General features: G+C 49.0%; 1 protein-coding gene across 1 annotated transcript in view; it reads right to left on the bottom strand.

The window, feature by feature from the left end:
• LOC143764781 (sulfotransferase 2B1-like) overlaps positions 1 to 21,335 on the bottom strand; it is a 203,345-nt gene that overhangs the window by 96,658 nt on the left and 85,352 nt on the right. Inside the window, exon 5 of the mRNA XM_077250734.1 lies at positions 17,295 to 17,389. Within this exon, the coding sequence (XP_077106849.1) occupies positions 17,295 to 17,389 (95 nt within the window). The remainder of the gene's footprint in view (positions 1 to 17,294; positions 17,390 to 21,335) is intronic.

Here is a 21,335-nt window from a genome sequence, read left to right as displayed (position 1 = left end):
TGCACACAAGGGGGTGGTTCTTCTCTGCTTTGGGGCAGATCGTCAATTTGCAGCAATAATCGGAGGGGGCGGTCACCGTTTCTGGCGCCACTCTGGTAGTCTCCTCCCATGGCATGCCCTGCTTCTTCCCCTGCGCTCCTCTCTGCGCTGCAATGGCGGCAATTTTGGCGGGAACTCTTGGTGGCAGGAGGCAATACACAGTCTTTGCAATAAGTCACAGTCCAAGCACAATAAATCACAGTTCCAAGGCACACATGACCTGATTCTTCAGGCTTAAGTAGATCCTGTTCGTGCGCCAAGTTGGAGCGCCCCCACTGTCGCAGGGCCGAGGGGTACCCGGTACCGGGCCTCTCTGTCTCAGTTCTGGGATTGTCACGGTGGCTAGACCCGGTCCGTGACCATGCTAAGGGGTGTCCAATGAAAGTTGAGAATGATGATGTGTGGTGCACGTCACGATGAGTAACGAGGACACAGGGTTGCAGTCTCTTTACCTCTTTACTGAAGGCTTCAGGATCCTCAATCCAGAGTACGGTTAAACAGGGCTGTCTGAGACCGGCCGGTCCGATGACACCTCCAGAGTTCCCTTTGCAGGTGGAAATCTGTGCCTTCCTTCTAGCACCTGTGTGTTGTAGTCCTTCCCTGCTGAGCACCACGGGATAGTCCTCACAACTAGTGTTGAGCATTCCGATACCACAAGTATCGGGTATCGGCCGATACTTGCGGTATCGGAATTCCGATACCGAGATCCGATACTTTTGTGGTATCGGGAATCGGAAGTTCCCAGTGTATGGTTCCCAGGGTCTGAAGGAGAGGAAACTCTCCTTCAGGCCCTGGGATCCATATCAATGTAAAAAATAAAGAATTAAAATAAAAAATAGGGATATACTCACCCTCTGACGCGCCCTGGTAGTAACCGGCAGCCTGCTTTGCTTAAAATGAGCGCGTTCAGCACCTTCCATGACGTCACGGCTTCTGATTGGTCGCGTGCCGCTCATGTGACCGCCACGTGACCAATCACAAGCCGCGACATCATCCCTCAGGTCCTAAATTCCCTTCTAGGAATTTAGGACCTGAGGGATGACGTCACGGCTTCTGATTGGTCGCGTGGCGGTCACATGAGCGGCACGTGACCAATCAGAAGCCGTGACATCATGGAAGGTACTGAACGCGCTCATTTTAAGCAAAGAAGGCTGCCGGTTCACAGCGGTAAGGTCCAGGCTGCGTCGGAGAGGTGAGTATATCAATATTTTTTATTTTAATTCTTTATTTTACACATTCATATGGATCCCAGGGCCTGAAGGAGAGTTTCCTCTCCTTCAGACCCTGGGAACCATCAGGGATACCTTCCAATACTTGAGTCCCATTGACTTGTATTGGTATCGGGTATCGGTATCGGCGAGATCCGATACTTTGCCGGTATCGGCCGATACTTTCCGATACCGATACTTTCAAGTATCGGACGGTATCGCTCAACACTACTCACAACTGTTGTGTCTGTTTCTGATGTTCCCTCACAACTGATTCTGATGTTCTTCTCCGTCCCCCCGATGATATGGCTAGGATGCACCCGTATGACAGGTAGGCCTGGAGTTCTTCCGGGACCCTAGTGACGCCCCTCTCCCACAATTGCCCCCTATGTCTGCTTAGGTGATTTAGGTGAGACAGCCCGCCTATAACTGACTATGCTGCCGTTGGTTTGAAGTAAGGCTTGGAGCCAATACTTCCTCGGCGTTTCCGGCCACCAGCTACGCACCTCAGTAGGATGTTGCCTCGATCTTACGGCACGACTCCTACTGGTGTTTTCTCCTTGTTGCTATGATCTCGTTTCTCACTCTTCACAATAAACCTCGCTTCTTGTCCTTTCTTGGGGTACCGCCACAATGAAGTGCAGGCGCGGTCCCGTAACGTTCTTTCCTGTTCGCTAGGCCCCTGTCAGGATCCCACCCCTGACAGAGACCCCCCTGAATCTTCCCCTGCAACACCCTCTGCCACAGGATGTTGCCTGGTTCAAACCCAGTCAGCTTCTCTCTAACTTTCTATCCAACCCCCAGTTTTACCAGATTGTGAGGAGTGGCCTAATGCATAGTGCGCTTTGCTCCCCCTGGAGGCCAGACTATGAAGTGTATTGGAGTCTGTGATACCTGGTCAGATGAACTCCTTCAGTGCCATCAGACGTACCATAGCCCCCCTTAGTGGCAGAGCAACAGTACTGCAACGACCAGGACTCTGGGGCGCTGCATATAAAAGGATGGGGGGCCATGTATATCAGGATTGTGATAGTGGCCATATATACCAAGATGTGGATGGAGGCCATGTATACCAGGATGTGGATAGGGGCCATGGATACCAGGAAGGGGGCCATGGATACTTGGATGAGGGGACATGTATACCAGGGTGGGGACGGGAGCCATGTATACCAAGATGGGGATGGGGCCATGGATACCAAGATGGGAATGGGGGCCATGGACACTAGGATAGAGATGGGTCATGGATACCATGATGGGTGGCCATATATACTAGGACGAGGGACCATGCATAAAAGGATGGGGGGCCATGTATACCAGGATGGGGGGCCATGTATGCCAGGATGGGGATGAGAGCCATGGATACCAGGATGGGGATGGTGGCCATGCATACCAAGATGGAGATGGGGGTCATGTATACCAGGATGGAGATGGGGGCCATGTATACAAGGATGGGAATGATGGCCATATTTACCAGGATGGGGATTGTGGCCATGTATAGTAGGAAGAAGATGGGGGCTATGTACACCACGATAGAGATGGGGGCCATGGATACCAGGAACGGGGCCATGTACACCTGGATGGGGGGCCATGTATACCAGGATGAGGATTGTTACCATGTATACCAGGATGCGGATGGAGGTCATGGATACCAGGATGTGGATGGGGGCCATGGATACCAAGATGGGTATGGGGCCATGGATATCAAGATGGGGATGGGGACCATGGATACCAAGATGGGGATGGGGCCATGGATACCAAGATGGGGATGGGGACCATGGATACCAGGATAGAAATGGGGTCATGGATACCAGGATAGGGGGCCATATATACTAGGATGTGGGACCATGTATAAAAGGATGGGGGGCCATGTATATCAGGATTGTGATAGTAGCCATATATACCAAGATGTGGATGGAGGCCATGTATACCAGGATGTGGATAGGAGCCATGGATACCAGGAAGGGGGCCATGGATACTTGCATGAGGGGACATGTATACCAGGGTGGGGATGGGGGCCATGTATACCAAGATGGGGATGGGGCCATGGATACCAAGATAGGAATGGGGACCATGGACACTAGGATACAGATGGGTCATGGATACCATGATGGGTGGCCATATATACTAGGATGAGGGACCATGCATAAAAGAATGGGGAGCCATGTATACCAGGATGGGGGGGCCATGTATACCAGGATGGAGATGGGGGTCATGTATACCAGGATGGAGATGGGGGCCACGTACACAAGGATGGGAATGATGGCCATATTTACCAGGATGGGGATTGTAGCCATGTATAATAGGAAGAAGATGGGGGCCATGGATACCAGGATGGGTATGGTGGCCATGTATACCAGGATGGGGATGGTGGCATGTATACTAGGATGTGGATAGTGGCCCTGTATACCAAGAAGGTGATCGGAAGGGGGCCATGTACACCACGATAGAGATGAGGGCAATAGATACCAGGAAGGGGGCCATGTATACCAGGATGGGGATTTTTACCATGTATACCAGGATGGGGATGGAAGCCATGGATGCCAGGATGTGAATGGGGGCCATGGATACCAAGATAGGGATGGGGCCATGGATACCAAGATGGGGATGGGGACCATGGATACCAAGATGGGGATGGGGACCATGGATACCAGGATAGAAATGGGGTCATGGATACTAGGATAGGGGGCCATATATACTAGGATGGGGGCCATGTATATCAGGATTGGGATAATGGCCATGTATACCAAGAAGGTGATCGGAAGGGGACCGTGTATACCACAATACAGATGGGGGCCATGTATACCAGGATGGAGATGGGGCCATGGATACCAGGAAGGGGGCCATGTATACTAGGATGGGGACGGGGGCCATGTATACAAGGATGAGGATCAGGACCATATATACCAAGATGTGGATGGAGGCCATGGATACCAGGATGTGGATGGGGGCCATGGATACCAAGATGTGGATGGAGGCCATGGATACCAGGATGTGGATGGGGGCCATGGATACCAAGATGGGGATGGGGGCCATGGATACCAAGATGGGTATGGGGCCATGGATATCAAGATGGGGATGGGGACCATGGATACCAAGATGGGGATGGGGCCATGGATACCAAGATGGGGATGGGGACCATGGATACCAGGATAGAAATGGGGTCATGGATACCAGGATAGGGGGCCATATATACTAGGATGTGGGACCATGTATAAAAGGATGGGGGGCCATGTATATCAGGATTGTGATAGTAGCCATATATACCAAGATGTGGATGGAGGCCATGTATACCAGGATGTGGATAGGAGCCATGGATACCAGGAAGGGGGCCATGGATACTTGCATGAGGGGACATGTATACCAGGGTGGGGATGGGGGCCATGTATACCAAGATGGGGATGGGGCCATGGATACCAAGATAGGAATGGGGACCATGGACACTAGGATACAGATGGGTCATGGATACCATGATGGGTGGCCATATATACTAGGATGAGGGACCATGCATAAAAGAATGGGGAGCCATGTATACCAGGATGGGGGGGCCATGTATACCAGGATGGAGATGGGGGTCATGTATACCAGGATGGAGATGGGGGCCACGTACACAAGGATGGGAATGATGGCCATATTTACCAGGATGGGGATTGTAGCCATGTATAATAGGAAGAAGATGGGGGCCATGGATACCAGGATGGGTATGGTGGCCATGTATACCAGGATGGGGATGGTGGCATGTATACTAGGATGTGGATAGTGGCCCTGTATACCAAGAAGGTGATCGGAAGGGGGCCATGTACACCACGATAGAGATGAGGGCAATAGATACCAGGAAGGGGGCCATGTATACCAGGATGGGGATTTTTACCATGTATACCAGGATGGGGATGGAAGCCATGGATGCCAGGATGTGAATGGGGGCCATGGATACCAAGATAGGGATGGGGCCATGGATACCAAGATGGGGATGGGGACCATGGATACCAAGATGGGGATGGGGACCATGGATACCAGGATAGAAATGGGGTCATGGATACTAGGATAGGGGGCCATATATACTAGGATGGGGGCCATGTATATCAGGATTGGGATAATGGCCATGTATACCAAGAAGGTGATCGGAAGGGGACCGTGTATACCACAATACAGATGGGGGCCATGTATACCAGGATGGAGATGGGGCCATGGATACCAGGAAGGGGGCCATGTATACTAGGATGGGGACGGGGGCCATGTATACAAGGATGAGGATCAGGACCATATATACCAAGATGTGGATGGAGGCCATGGATACCAGGATGTGGATGGGGGCCATGGATACCAAGATGGGGATGGGGGCCATGGATACCAAGATGGGGATGGGGCCATGGATACCAAGATGGGGATGGGGCCATGGACACTAGGATAGAGATGGGTCATGGATACCATGATGGGTGGCCATATATACTAGAATGGGGGACCATGTATAAAAGGATGGGGGGCCATGTATACCAGGATGGAGATGGGGATCATTTATACCAGGATGGAGATGGGGGACATGTATACAAGGATGGGAATGTGATGGCCATATTTACCAGGATGGGGATTGTGGCCATGTATACCAGGATGGGGATGGGAGCCATGGATACCAGGATGGGGATGGTGGCCATGTATACCAGGATGGGGATAGTGGCATGTATACCAGGATGTGGATAGTGGCCCTGTATACCAAGAAGGTGATCGGAAGGGGGCCATGTACACCACGATAGAGATAGGGGCCATGGATACCAGGAAAAGGGCCATGTACACCTGGATGGGGGGCCAGGTAAACCAGGATGAGGATAGTTACCATGTATACCAGGATGCAGATGGAGGTCATGGATACCAGGATGTGGATGGGGGCCATGGATACCAAGATGGGTATGGGGCCATGGATATCAAGATGGGGATGGGGACTATGGATACCAAGATGGGGATGGGGCCATGGATACCAAGATGGGGATGGGGACCATGGATACCAGGATAGAAATGGGGTCATGGATACCAGGATAGGGGGCCATATATACTAGGATGTGGGACCATGTATATCAGGATTGTGATAGTGGCCATATATACCAAGATGTGGATGGAGGCCATGTATACCAGGATGTGGATAGGGGCCATGGATACCAGGAAGGGGCCATGGATACCTGGATGAGGGGACATGTATACCAGGATGGGGATGGGGGCCATGTATACCAAGATGAGGATGGGGCCATGGATACCAAGATGGGAATGGGGGCCATGGACACTAGGATAGAGATGGGTCATGGATACTATGATGGGTGGCCATATATACTAGGATGGGGGACCATGTATAAAAAGATGGGGGACCATGTATACCAGGATGGGGGCCATGTATACCAGGATGGGGATGAGAGCAATGGATACCAGGATGGGGATGGTGGCCATGCATACCAAGATGGAGATGGGGGTCATGTATACCAGGATGGAGATGGGGCCATGTATACCAGGATGGAGATGGGGCCATGTATACAAGGATGGGAATGATGGCCATATTTACCAGGATGGGGATTGTGGCCATGTATGATAGGAAGAAGATGGTGGCCATGGATACCAGGATGGGTATGGTGGCCATGTATACCAGGATGGGGATGGTGGCATGTATACCAGGATGTGGATAGTGGCCCTGTATACCATGAAGGTGATCGGAAGGGGGCCATGTACACCACGATAGAGATGAGGGCAATGGATACCAGGAAGGGGGCCATGTATACCTGGATGGGGGGCCATGTATACCAGGGTGGGGATTTTTACCATGTATACCAGGATGGGGATGGAAGCCATGGATGCCAAGATGTGAATGGGGGCCATGGATACCAAGATAGGGATGGGGCCATGGATACCAAGATGGGGATGGGGACCATGGATACCAAGATGGGGATGGGGACCATGGATACCAGGATAGAAATGGAGTCATGGATACTAGGATGGGAGCCATATATACTAGGATGGGGGGCCATGTATATCAGGATTGGGATAGTGGCCATGTATACGAAGAAGGTGATCGGAAGGGGGCCATGTATACCAAAATACAGATGGGGGCCATGTATAACAGGATGGAGATGGGGCCATGGATACCAGGAAGGGGGCCATGGATACCTGGATGAGGGGACATGTATACCAGGATGGGGATGGGGGCCATGCATACCAAGATGGGGATGTGGCCATGGATACCAAGATGGGGATGGGGCCATGGACACTAGGATAGAGATGGGTCATGGATACCATGATGGGTGGCCATATATACTAGAATGGGAGAACATGTATAAAAGGATGGGGGGCCATGTATACCAGGATGGAGATGGGGGACATGTATACAAGGATGGGAATGTGATGGCCATATTTACCAGGATGGGGATTGTGGCCATGTATACCAGGATGGGGATGGGAGCCATGGATACCAGGATGGGGATGGTGGCCATGTATACCAGGATGGGGATAGTGGCATGTTTACCAGGATGTGGATAGTGGCCCTGTATACCAAGAAGGTGATCGGAAGGGGGCCATGTACACCACGTTAGAGATGGGGGCCATGGATACCAGGAAGAGGGCTATGTACACCTGGATGGGGGCCCATGTATACCAGGATGAGGATAGTTACTGTGTATACCAGGATGCAGATGGAGGTCATGGATACCAGGATGTGGATGGGGGCCATGGATACCAAGATGGGGATGGGGGCCATGGATACCAAGATGGGGATGGGGGCCATGGATACCAGGATAGAGATGGGGTCATGGATACCAGGATGGGGGGCCATATATACTAGGATCGGGGACCATGTATACCAGGATGGGGGGCCATGTATACCAGGATTGGGATAGTGGCCATGTATACCAAGAAGGTGATCAGAAGGGGGCCAAGATAGAGATGGGGCCATGTATACCAGGATGGAGATAAGGTCATAGATACCAGGAAGGGGGCTATGTATACCTGGAAGGGGGGCCATGTATACCAGGATGGGGATGGAGACCATGGATACCAGGATGTGGATGGGGGCCATGGATACCAAGCTGGAGATGGGGGCCATGGACACCAAGATGGGGATGGGGGCCATAGATACCAGGATAGAGATGGGGTCATGGATACCATGATAGGGGCCATATATAAAAGGATGGAGGACCATGTATACCAGGATGGGGGGCCATGTATACCAGGATTGGGGGCCATATATACCTGGATTGAGGGTCATATATACCTGAGTTTGGCCATATATACCAGGATGGGGACTTAGATATACCAGGATAGGGGAAATTAGTACACAATTGAGGGACATTGCCCCTATAACAATGTCAGCAGCAGATCCATACCCTCAATAATAGTTCCTCATGACCACATTTTTTGTTCCAATTTTTTTTTTTTGCCCTGCTTTAAAACCTAGGTACATCTTATGGTCTCGTGCGTATTAATAGTTCATAAAATATGGTGCTTCTTAACCAAGTTTGCACAAACTGCAGTAAGGATTTTGTCCAACTCCTCCATACAGATCTTCTCCAGATTGTTCAGGTCACGGGGCTGCAGTTGGGCAACATTTAGTTTCAGCTCCCTCCAAAGATTTTCTATTGGGTTCAGGTCTGGAGACTGGCTAGGCCATTCCAAGACTCTGAAATTCTTCTCACGGAGGACTCCTTAGTTGCCCTGGCTGTGTGTTTCAGCTTATTGTCATGCTGGAAGACCCAGCTACGAACCATCTTCAATGCTCTTACTGAGGGAAGGAGGTTGTTTGGCAAAATCTAGAGATACATGATCCCATCCATCCTCCCTTCAATATGGTGCAGTGGTCCTGTCCCTTTTGCACTAAAGCAACCCCAAAGTATGATGTTTACCCCACTTTGCTTAACGGTTTTGATGGTGTTCTTGGGGTTGTGCTCATCTTCCTCTTCCTCCAAGCAGCGAGATAAGTTGATACCAAAAAGTTCTATTTTGGTCTCATCTGACCACATGACCTAATCTCATGCCTCCTGTAGACCATCCAGATGGTCATTGGCTAACTTCAAATGGGCCTGGACATGTGATGGCGTGAGCAGAGGGGACCTTACATGTCCTGCAGGATTTTAATTCACAACAACGTAGTGTATTACTAACAGTAATGTTTGAAACTGCAGTTCCAGCTCTCTTCAGGTCATTGTCCAGGTCCCCCCGTGTAGTTCTGGGCTGATTCCTGATCTATCTAAGAATTATCCTTACCCCATGAAGTGAGATCTTGCATGGAGCTCCAGACGGACGAAGATTGACAGTCGTCTTGTGTTTCTTGTATTTTGTAATAACTGTGCCAACAGTTGTTGCCTTCTCAGCAAGCTGCTTGTCTATTGTCCTGTAACCCTGAAGCGATGGCCGGGGGACCACCACGGTGCAGGAAGACTACTGTACACAAGATGAGGTGCAAACAACAAGGGATAGATTTATTGGGAAACAGGAAATGGAAAGGACAAGGAAGGTGCAAACAGGGGTCTACAATAACAAAAGATAATGCACATGAGTCAATTTGTCTGTAAATAGCACAGTGCTTGAGCAATTGCAAACTCAGAATCTATCTCACAAGCAACTTTACACAATAAAACATATATCGTTGCTACTCTGCATATAATCTCCCTGGCCTTTACTATGCAGGCCGCACGGCTACTGTACTCTAACTACTGAAGCCTGTGCTAGGCCCTAACTGGTGCACCAGACAGGAACAGACTCACGGTGATGTTGGGGACACAGGTCCAGTCCCAGGGGGCCCCCAAAGTCCAGAACGGTGGTGCGCATGGATTCCTGTCGGCTCTGTAAAGCGTGGCCTTCTCTTTGCTCCTGGAAACCGTAAGTCCCCTTCTCCGTATCTTCGTGGCTCCGCAAACCAGCACAGAACAGCCACCCTTCGCTGCAACCGGGAAAGTCTATTTAACAATCGCAGTTTGTCTCAAGCTGTGTAATCTTTCTTGCAACCAACGATTCTTCCTTGCAGACAGAACAGCTCACAGTTCCCTCAGTTCCCTCTGGAAACTTCTTCTCACTCGTTGCTCAGCTCCACCTCCTCCACACAGCCCCGACCAGTCCATAGCAAACACAAGAGTAGGGGAGAACAGCAGAACATACCATCACATAAGACAAGGGGATGCAGCCTCTTAAAGTGACAGCGTGTTTCTTATTATCCATAACAGCACCACCCTCTTACATGCCTCCCTTCTTAATGATGGTCGTCCTCGGCCATCACAGCTTCAGGGTAAAAGTGTAATGGAGGAGGCAACAAAGGTATATAAACAGACAGAGCACACTGTTCTACATATCGGACTGGTGGAACCCCTGAATTAGACCTCTGGGATCTCCGAAGCTCTTGGCTGTCAGGCAAGGCTTGACTATCTTCCAGAGTAACACTTGTTGCAGGGGACATTGTGCGCTCTTGTCTGGTCTCATCCTCACATGGCGGTACTGGTACATCTATGAGATTACCGCCTCGGGGCGGCTGAGGACCCCCTACTGTGTCAGGGACGGTCCACCACTCATCATCGATTTGGACATCAGGCATGACAGATTCAGGAAGTGGAGTGGCACCTCCAGGCAACAATGGCACAGAACAGACCTCAGACCGGCAAGGCCGCAGCATATTTCTGTGAAGTACTCTAGGGGTGGATGACCCATCTTCAATCTGTACCTTGTAGACAGGGCCGTTAGCATACACTCGCTCGATAACCTTGTACGGCTGTACTTCCCATCTCTCACTTAGTTTTCCCTTAGGGCGTCTCTCTCTGACCAATACCCGGTCTCCAGGTTGAAGCGGTAACTCTTGAGTCGGTTTGCGGGCCATATGTTCTTTTCCTTGCAGTTGCTGACCCGCCAACCGCCGTATCGTTTGCAAACGTTGCCGATGCTCTTTCACCCATGAGGTGACATTTCGCTCCATCAGCTCCTCTGGCTGTTCCAGATTCAGCTCAATGATCTCTCGTCCAGCTCTTCCAAACAACAGTAGATAGGGGGTATAACCCGTGGTGGAGTGGACCCGATTGTTGTAGGTCCAGACCAATTCCGGCAGATAGTCTGGCCAACGCACCTTCTTATCCTCCTCCAATGTTCTCAGCATCTGAAGCAAGGTTCTGTTAAAGCGTTCGCAAGCTCCATTGCCTTGAGGATGATAAGGGGTGGTCCGGGACCGCTCGATGCCATACATGCGATACAATTCTTCCATCACCTTGCCTTGAAAACACGCGCCTTGGTCGGAGTGGATGCGCTTTGGGCACCCATACACCCGGATGAAGTCTTGGCAGATGGCTCGCGCCGCCGATTCCGCAGTCTGGTCTCTAGTCGGAGTTACTACTGCGAACTTAGAAAAATGGTCGGTCATCACCAAACAATATTGCGGCCCCCGAGCCGAGTGTCCCACGAGGAGATAGTCGATCATCAAGACTTCCAATGGCTCCTTAGTTTGTATGGTCTGGATGGGTGCCCTCTGTTCAGTACTCTTAATGAGGTCACATACTCGACACTGCCGGCAAACCTCTTCCACCACAAGCTCCAACCGAGGACAATAGACATGCCGCTGCAACCATTGGTAGGTCTTTGTGGAGCCAAAATGCGCTCCGAATTCATGGGCTTCTTTAGCTATTTCTTGAGCCATTCTTCCTGGGATGACCACTTGCCACCTTACTTCCATATCTTTTGGCTGTTGCTTCTTACGATATAGTACTGACTCTCGCACTTCCAGTCTATCCCACTGGTGCAACACACTCCTCGTTTCAGAGTCCAGATTATCTCTCTCTTGTTTGACAGGCTTCCGCTTTTGCGTTACCCACCATTTCATCTGTCTCAGCCCTTCGTCTTCATCCTGAATGTGCCCCCATTCTTCATTGGTTCTTCCCAGGGACCGAGGTAAGGCGCAGGCCTCCCTTCTTGACTGGGCCACAACCATCGGGGGATTGAACTTATTAAGGTCTGGGGTTTCCTCCTCTTCGAGTTGTTCGTCAAGATCCCCCACTGGAGTCTCCACAGGCACTGTGGACAGCCCATCCGCATTTGCGTTTTCGGCAGCAGAGCGATAGCGGATAGTAAAGTCGAACTTGGCCAGGCGAGCCATCCACCGTTGTTCTAAGGCCCCCAGTTTAGCATTCTCAAGGTGGGCCAGGGGATTATTGTCTGTTCGGACTTGAATTTTTGTACCTGTCAGGAAGCCTGCAAACTTTTCTGTCATGGCCCACACCAGAGCCAGGAGCTCTAACCGGAAGGAGCTGTAATTGTGAGGGTTTCTTTCGCTGTCTCGCAGGGACCTGCTAGCATACCTGATGACTCTCTCATGTCCATCCTGTATCTGAGAAAGTACTGCACCGAGTCCATGTAGGCTACCATCGGTGTACAACAGGAACGGTTGATCGAAGTCTGCGTAGGCCAAAATCAGGGCCAAAGTAAGGGCATTCTTTATAGCCTGGAAGGCCTCGTGTTGTCCCTGTGCCCAGGGGATGCGCTGGGTCTTCGGCACTCCAGCGGTCCCCCTCAGCAACTCATTGAGAGGACCGGCCAGCTTCGCGAAGTATTTAACAAACCGACGGTAGTACCCCGCGAGTCCCAGGAAGGCCTGGAGTTCTCTCACTGTTTTAGGCACTGGCCACTTCTGGATAGCAGCCACTTTTTCTGGCAAGGGTAGAACTCCATCTTGTGACACAATGTGACCTAGGTACTCGAGCTCCCTCTTGAAGAGGTGGCATTTCTTTGGCTTCAACTTCAGGTTATGAGCACGCAATCTTCCGAGTACCTGTCCAAGCCGGGCAAGGTGGTCTTCGAAAGAGGATGAAAACACAATGATGTCATCCAGATAGATCAGGGTAGCCTCGAAATTTAAATCTCCCAAACACTTTTCCATCAGCCGTTGAAAGGTGCCTGGAGCATTGGAGAGCCCGAAGGGCATCCGGTTAAACTCGAACAGTCCCATAGGGAGGATGAAGGCAGTTTTCTCTCTGTCTTTCTCTGCCACGGCTTCGTGTCAATATCCGCTTGCTAGGTCCAGGGTGGAGAAGTACTTGGCTTTCCCCAACGCTGTCAAGGATTCTTCGATGCGGGGCAACGGATACGAGTCTCGAACAGTGCAGGCATTGAGTTTTCTGTAATCTACAAAGAACCGGATGGTCCCGTCCTTTTTCTTGACGAGCACCACCGGGGCTGCCCAAGGGCTCTGACTACTTCTATCGCTTGCACACACTCAGGGCCCATAGCCTTCACATCCACTTCCATTTGCTCAAGGATGACCCGTCTACTCCACTCCGAGGATGGTGTCTCTTCGTCTTCCGCAGCAAATGCTAGGGTCCACCCCACGCCTTCTTTCGGTGATAAAGACATCTCCTTCTGACTCACCACTTCACCCTTATGCAGGTACACCAGGGCCAGATCTGTCCCTCGTGGCAAGGTGACCTCCCTGGGGCTCACATTCAAAGCTCTTATGGGGACATGTCCTCGCTGGACCACAGCTATCGTACGAGCTATCATGACTTCTTGATCCACTCCTCCGCCTACCACAGGCTGAACAACCACTTCCAACCCATCAAGGTTGCGGTGAGTCCCCACTGGAAGGTACACTATAGTTTCTTGCTCGGGAGGTAGGATTACAGGTTCTTTCCCAGGAGCCCGGGTGACCCCTACCGTCTGATAAGATGACACACTCTTCTGCGTCCCACAGACGCGGATCAGTCGTTGAAGGGCTTCTTGAGTAGGCTTATGTGGGGTAACCTTCTTCCAATATCCAGGTCCCCGTTTGGTAAACATAATCTGATCGAGTTCACGTAGGATATTCATTCCCAGTACTACAGGCACATCTTTCTTGACAGGCTCAGGGACTAGTAGGATCCCTTTTCTTCCAACTGCTTGTCCACAAATTCGAATATTCATCCACACGACCCCTGTGACCGGAATCGGTTGTTGGTTGGCAGCAAACAAGCGAATCAATGTCTCTTTTTCTGGCTTGGCCAGGTTCTGGAAATGCTGCTTGAAGTACATTTCTGACATCGTTGTCACTTGGGACCCGGTATCTACCAGGCAATCCACCAGAATTCCTTCAAATTCAGCACGTAGGATGGGGCTCCCAGCAATCAAGTGTTCATTATGATATGGAGCGGCCTCTCTTCTCGCCTCCCCCGCAGAGTGCCGCACTACCGCGGGGGTTGGTAGTTTAACGGCGGCCTCCACTGGCCTTGGGTATAGTTCCGACAGTCTCTTGCAAGGTGCCCCCATCCTCCACACTCCCAGCATTGAATGCCTCCCCCTCACCGAGGAGTACTTCGAGCCTGTCCTCGTGCCGCCGATGCCTGACGGGAGGGGGCTTGTTCCCACTGATCCCTTGTCGATCGGGCCGAAGGATGATTGCATGAGTATGGTGGGTCAGTCTCTTGTAGTTCCCCCACTCTCCGCTCCATCTGGGTCAGTTTCTCTTGCACGTTAACAAGGGACCGCTGCAAGTCTTGCACTACCTGGACCAGCACTTCTTGATGGTTTGAGTCCCCTCTGGAATTGGTGCCCTGGACACGCATCACTCCAGACGCATAGCTTTCTTCTTTACTTCGGGCCACTGTTTCCACCAGGACTTGACGAAACGTAAGGGCTGGATCTGCCCGGACCCGTTCTGACAGTGCTTGCCTCAAGGATGTGCTGGGTAGTCCCAAAATGAATTGCTCCCGGAGTATCCGGTCTTTAGAGCCCATGCTGCCAAATCCATCTGCCTCCTTTCTCTGCACCTCTTCGAACACTTCTTGCAGTGCTGTTGCATACTGAGAAATTCCTTCTTCTTCCCGCTGCAGCCTAGAGAAAAATTTGGCGCGAAGATGCCCCGCGCTAGCAGTCTCGCCGTAGATCTCTTCCAGGAACTTCACTAGCTCCTTCAGGGTACTGCGGGTGAGTTCTGGTTGTAGGCAGACATTTCTGCGGGCTTCCCCATCTAGGGCAGTTAAAGCAATGTCCACTTCGAGGTCTGAGCTTATGTTATAAATCTTCAGGGTGCATTGCAGCCGGGACACCCAGTCGGACAGTGGCATATTCTTGCCGTCAAACTTTGGGAGCACACTAAATATGGTGCCCATAGGGAGTGTCCTTGCAGGGGTTCCACCAATGCCCACAGCATCCCCATTCATGTTAACATTCCCGCCATTGCTGTCTGCTGCCTCCATCTTGATGACAGTACCCTGCTCGCAGGGCCACTTGAAGCGATGGCCGGGGGACCACCACGATGCAGGAAGACTATTGTACACAAGATGAGGTGCAAACAACAAGGGATAGATTTATTGGGAAACAGGAAATGGAAAGGACAAGGAAGGTGCAAACAGGGGTCTACAATAACAAAAGATAATGCACATGAGTCAATTTGTCTGTAAATAGCACAGTGCTTGAGCAATTGCAAACTCAGAATCTATCTCACAAGCAACTTTACACAATAAAACATATATCGTTGCTACTCTGCATATAATCTCCCTGGCCTTTACTACGCAGGCCGCACGGCTACCGTGCTCTAACTACTGAAGCCTGTGCTAGGCCCTAACTGGTGCACCAGACAGGAACAGACTCACGGTGATGTTGGGGACACAGGTCCAGTCCCAGGGGGCCCCCAAAGTCCAGAACGGTGGTGTGCACGGATTCCTGTCGGCTCTGTAAAGCGTGGCCTTCTCTTTGCTCCTGGAAACCGTAAGTCCCCTTCTCCGTATCTTCATGGCTCCGCAAACCAGCAAAGAACAGCCACCCTTCGCTGCAACCGGGAAAGTCTATTTAACAATCGCAGTTTGTCTCAAGCTGTGTAATCTTTCTTGCAACCAACGACTCTTCCTTGCAGACAGAACAGCTCACAGTTCTCTCAGTTCCCTCTGGAAACTTCTTCTCACTCGTTGCTCAGCTCCACCTCCTCCACACAGCCCCGACCAGTCCATAGCAAACACAAGAGTAGGGGAGAACAGCAAAAAATACCATCACATAAGACAAGGGGATGCAGCCTCTTAAAGTGACAGCGTGTTTCTTATTATCCATAACAGCACCACCCTCTTACAACCCATCCCAGCCTTGTGCAGGTCTACAATTTTGTCCCTGGTGTCCTCAGACCGATCTTTGGTCTTGGCCATGGTAGAGAGGTTGGAGTATGATTGTGTGTGTGGACGGTTGTCTTTTATACAGGTAATGAGTTCAAACAGTTGTAATTAATACAGGCAATGAGTGCAGAGTAGAGGGGCTTCTTAAAGAAAAACTAGCAGGTCTTTGAGAGTCAGAATTCTTGCTGGCAGGTAGGTGATCAAATACTTATTTCATGCAATCAATAAAATGCAATTTATTTATTTTAAATCATACAATGTGAATTTCTGGATTTGATTTTTTTTTAAGATTCTGTCTCTCACAGTTGAAGTAAGTGTACATGCAATAAAAATTACAGATCTCTCCATTCTTTGTAGGTGGGAAAACATGCCAAATCTGCAGTGTATCAAATACTTATTTTGCCCACTGTAGGTCTCAGAAACTGACAAATCATTTTTTTTTTATTTCTTTTTTTTTTCTACTAGAGTAAAAAAAATATAAACATTTGGTATCTGCATAAACAAACTGACCTGAAGAATGGTGCTGTCAGGTTATTTTTTACCACACAGTGAATGTTGTAAACAAAATACAAAAAAAAATGGAATAATTTTTTTTCCGACATTTTGCCAAACTAGTTCTAGTCTCTAGTTTTACATCACATTGTAATAAAATGAATAATCATTCAAAATTATAACTAGTCTCACTTAAAATAGACCCTCATATGGCTATGTAGTCGGAAAAATTAAAAAGAAAGGAAAGAGACGTAGGGGAGCAGAAAACAACACCGCAAAATAAAAATTGTCTGAAAGGGGTTAAAGGCCAAGATATATTGAGTACTGAGAGCAAAAGTTGCTCCTAGTAGACATTCTCTGCTATACAATGAAAGGAGACCCAAGCAGCAGCCAATGATTGCAATGATTTCTAAACCTAAATAAATAGGTTAAGATAGCGTAGATGAGAAAACATCCCAGGGATGGGTAAGAAAATTATTTTATTTACCTGAATTAGGTCTTCAAATGTAACAAACAAGAAATTTTTGTTTTCTTTCATCTGCATCCAGTCCTTAATGTGGTCAAACCAGGATCCAAAAGGTACTGAAGAGAAATGACATACAGTAGGTATGTGTATTAAAATAAAATAGACAATGTAAATTTTAATAATAATTTAATTAACCCCTTCAAGTTGCAGCAAGTTTGTGTCAAATACTGGAATACTTCTGCCAATCCAGTTATGCACAGATGAAGAGAAGGCCTACCTAGAGCGCCCCCTGTTGAAGTTGCAATCCTTTAGATCAGTACCATCCCTTCATAGAGCCTTACAACACGACAAAGAATAAAAAGAAAAAAACAGAATTGTCTTTACATCATAAGTCATGCGTTTTCTTGAAGTGTCTTCTGCTTCAAAATATGTACCGTATTTTCCGGTGTATAAGACGTATTAAAAGTCAGGGGTCTTCTTATACGCCCTGTGTCGTCTTATAGGACGGGTAACCAATGTACATATCTCAGGACGAGATCTGAATCTGAGCATGCGCCGCCCCCAGCGGCCATTATCCCAGAGGCCACCGTATTGCAGCAATGGAGTTGCCGGTGCCTCTGGGCTTTGAGGAAATGCCGGCAGAGCCCCGATGCTGCACAGAGATACTCCGACGCCGCCCCCCCCTGCACAGGGCCCCCACACTGCACAAAAAGGAGCTGCCACCCCCAGCATGGAGACCCCACGCTGCAAATAGAGGAGCCGCCGACGACGCCCCCCAAGCACAGAGAGCATTGCTGCTACAATGAGGTAATGGGGGATACTCCACTTACACCTTCCCAGTGAGACGCCCACTTTCTTCGTCATTGGTACCCTTACCCCCCACCCGCCATATGCACTCGCCCTATAAGACGAGACCCAGCGTATAAGACAACCCCTGACTTTTAAGAAGATTTTCAGGGTTAAAAGGCCATCTTATACGCCGGAAAATACGGTATGTACTGCAATACCAGTGTCTCGTATCTGATGTAAAGTATCTTGAAAAACTATTTATACCCCATGAACTTTCCACATTTTTTCTCATTACACTCGCAAACTTAAAAGTATTTTACTGAGATTTTATGTGATATACACTACCGTGCAAAAGTTTAGGGTCACCCAGACAATTTTGTGTTTTCCATGAAAACTCATACTTTTATTAATCAAATGAGTTGCCAAATGAATTTAAAATCTAGTCCAGACATTGACAAGGTTCAAAAAAAAGATTTTTATTTGAAATAATAATTTTCTCCTTCAAAGTTTGCTATCGTGAAAGAATGCTCCCTTTGCAACAATTACAGCATTGCAGACCTTTGGCATTCTAGCAGCTAATTTGCTGAGGTAATGTGGAAAAATGTCACCCCATTCTTCCAGAAGCCTCTTCCACAAGTTGGTTTGGCTTGATGGGCACTTTTTGCGTACCATACGGTCAAGCTGCTCCCACAACAGCTCAATGGGGTTGAGAACTGGTGACTGCGCTGGCCACTCAATTACAGATAGAATACCAGCTGCCTGCTTCTTCCCTAAATAGTTCTTGCATAATTTGGAGATGTGCTTTGGGTCATTGTCCTGTTGTAGGATGAAATTGGCTCCAATCAAGCGCTGTCCACGGGGTATGGCAAGGCGTTGCAAAATAGAGTGATAGCCTTCCTTATTCAATATCCCTTTTCCCTTGTACAAATCTCCCACTTTACCAGCACCAAAGCAACCCCAGCATTACCTCCACCATACTTGACAGATGGCGTCAGGCACTCTTCCAACACCTTTTCAGTTGTTCTGCATCTCAAAAAATGTTCTTCTGTGTGATCCAAACACCTCAAACTTTGATTCATCTGTCAATAACACTTTTTTCCAATCTTCCCCTGTCCAATGTCTGTGTTTTTTTTTCCATATTAATCTTTTCCTTTAATTATCCAGTCTCAGATATGGCTTTTTCTTTGCGACTCTGAACTGAAGGCCAACATCCAGGGATCGCCACTTCACTGTAGACATTGACACTGGCGTTTTGCGTGTACTATTTAATGAAGCTGCCAGTCGAGGACCTGTGAGGCGTCGATTTCTCAAACTACAGACTCTAATGTACTTGTCTTGTTGCTCAGTTGTGCAGCGGGGCCTCACACTTCTCACTTCTCTTTCTACTCTGGTTAGAGTCTGTTTGTTGTTACGCTAGGGGGGGGCAAAAGACAAGAGTGGACCCACTGGACCGTAGTACCAAACCTCCCTCGAGCGAGCGAACCAGATTGGACAACCCCTATACAGGGATAGTTAGGGAGCAAGCTCGAAGGTAAATAGTACTACGGGTGCCAGGACCAGGGATCGGCTCCAGAGGAGAAGATAGAAAATAACGAGGGAGAGAACACAAGGAGACATGGGGAAGAACCACGGAAACGGTAGCAGCAGGATAGGGAGCTCCTAGGATGAGGAGTAACGGAACACAGGGCAGGAAGGCAGGAAACCAGGACTAGGCGGAGTAAGCAAAGGACCTGAGTGCAGAGCCAAAACACAGAGGAACTCTGGTAAGATTAACTTAACAATCAGGCGCCTTCACAAAGGAAGGGCGGCCTGAAATACTAAGTGGCTGCTTCCAATTGGCCCAGCAATGCTGCCGGGTCAGGTCGCAGCCAGGGATGTAGTGGAGGAGTGTGCGCGTGCCCGGTCCCTAAGGAGAAGATGGGAGGAGACCAGGCGCGTGACAAGCAGCAGAGGGGAGGCGCGCCAACGCGCACGCAGAGACACACGCCGGGACCCGGACCAGGAAGTAGCCGGGAGTGACGCGGGAGCGCCGGCTGAAGAGGAGGAAGAAGCGGTGACCGTGGCGCCGACAGGGGTGAGTATAGATGTAACATTTGTGCTCTTTTCTGAAGGGAGTAGTACACACCATTGTAGGAAATCTTTAGTTTCTTGTCAATTTCTCACATGGAATAGCCTTCATTTCTAAGAACAAGACTAGACTGTCGAGTTTCCCAAGAAAGTTTTTTTTTCTTTCCATTTTGACAGTTTAATGGAACCAACAAATGTAATGTTCCAGATTCTCAACTAGCTCAAAGGAAGGTCAGGCTTATAGGTTCTCAAATCAGCCAAACTGTTTTCAGCTGTGCTAACATACTTGAACAAGGGTTTTCAAAGGTATTCTAACCATCCATTAGCCTTCTTACACAGTTAGCAAACACAAAGTACCATGAGAACACTGGAGTGATGGTTGTTGGAAATGGGCCTCTACACCTATGAAGATATTGCATTACGAACCAGACGTTTGCAGCTAGAATAGTCATTTACCACATTAACAATGTATATAGTGTATATTTCTGAACCATTTAATGTTAGCTTCATTGGAAAAAACTGTGCTTTTCTTTCAAAAATAAGGAAATTTCTAAGTGACTATAAACTTTTGAACGGTAGTGTACCAAAGCAAAGTAGCAAGTATTTTTGAAGCGTAAAGGAAACGATACATGGTTTTCTAAGTATTTTAAAACTATAAATTAGAAAACTGTGAAATGCATTTGCATTCAACTCCCCATAGTCTGATACTCCTAAATAAAATCCCAAGTTACCAATTACCTCCAGAAGTTGAAAAACGAGTAATTGAGTCAAACTGTGTGTAATTAATTCTCTGTTTTATGAAGGACTCAGAGGTTTGTTTGAGATCATTAGAGAGCAAACAGTGTCATGAAAATCAAGGAACACAGACTGACAGGTCAGGGATAAATTTGTGGAGAAGAGTAATACAAAGTTAAGATATAAAAACAGCCCAAGCTCTGAACATGTCATGGAGAATTGCTTAATCCATCATCCAAAAATGGAAGAATTATGTCACAAACCTACCAAGACATGGCCATCCACCTAAATGGACATCCCTAGTTAGGAGAGTACTCACTAGAGACTCAGCTAAGAGCCTCACAGTCACTCTGGAGGAGCTGCAGAGATCCACAGCCAGGTGGAAGAATCTTTCCACAGGACAACTATTAATCACATCCTCCATAAATCTGGCCTTTATGGAAGAGTGGCAAAACTTGATTGCAGTTTGCA

This window comes from Ranitomeya variabilis, chromosome 4 (assembly GCF_051348905.1).
Source record: "Ranitomeya variabilis isolate aRanVar5 chromosome 4, aRanVar5.hap1, whole genome shotgun sequence".
NCBI lineage: Eukaryota > Metazoa > Chordata > Amphibia > Anura > Dendrobatidae > Ranitomeya > Ranitomeya variabilis.
Note: the sequence above shows the minus strand (reverse complement) of the source record. Positions and strands in the feature narration are given on the sequence as shown.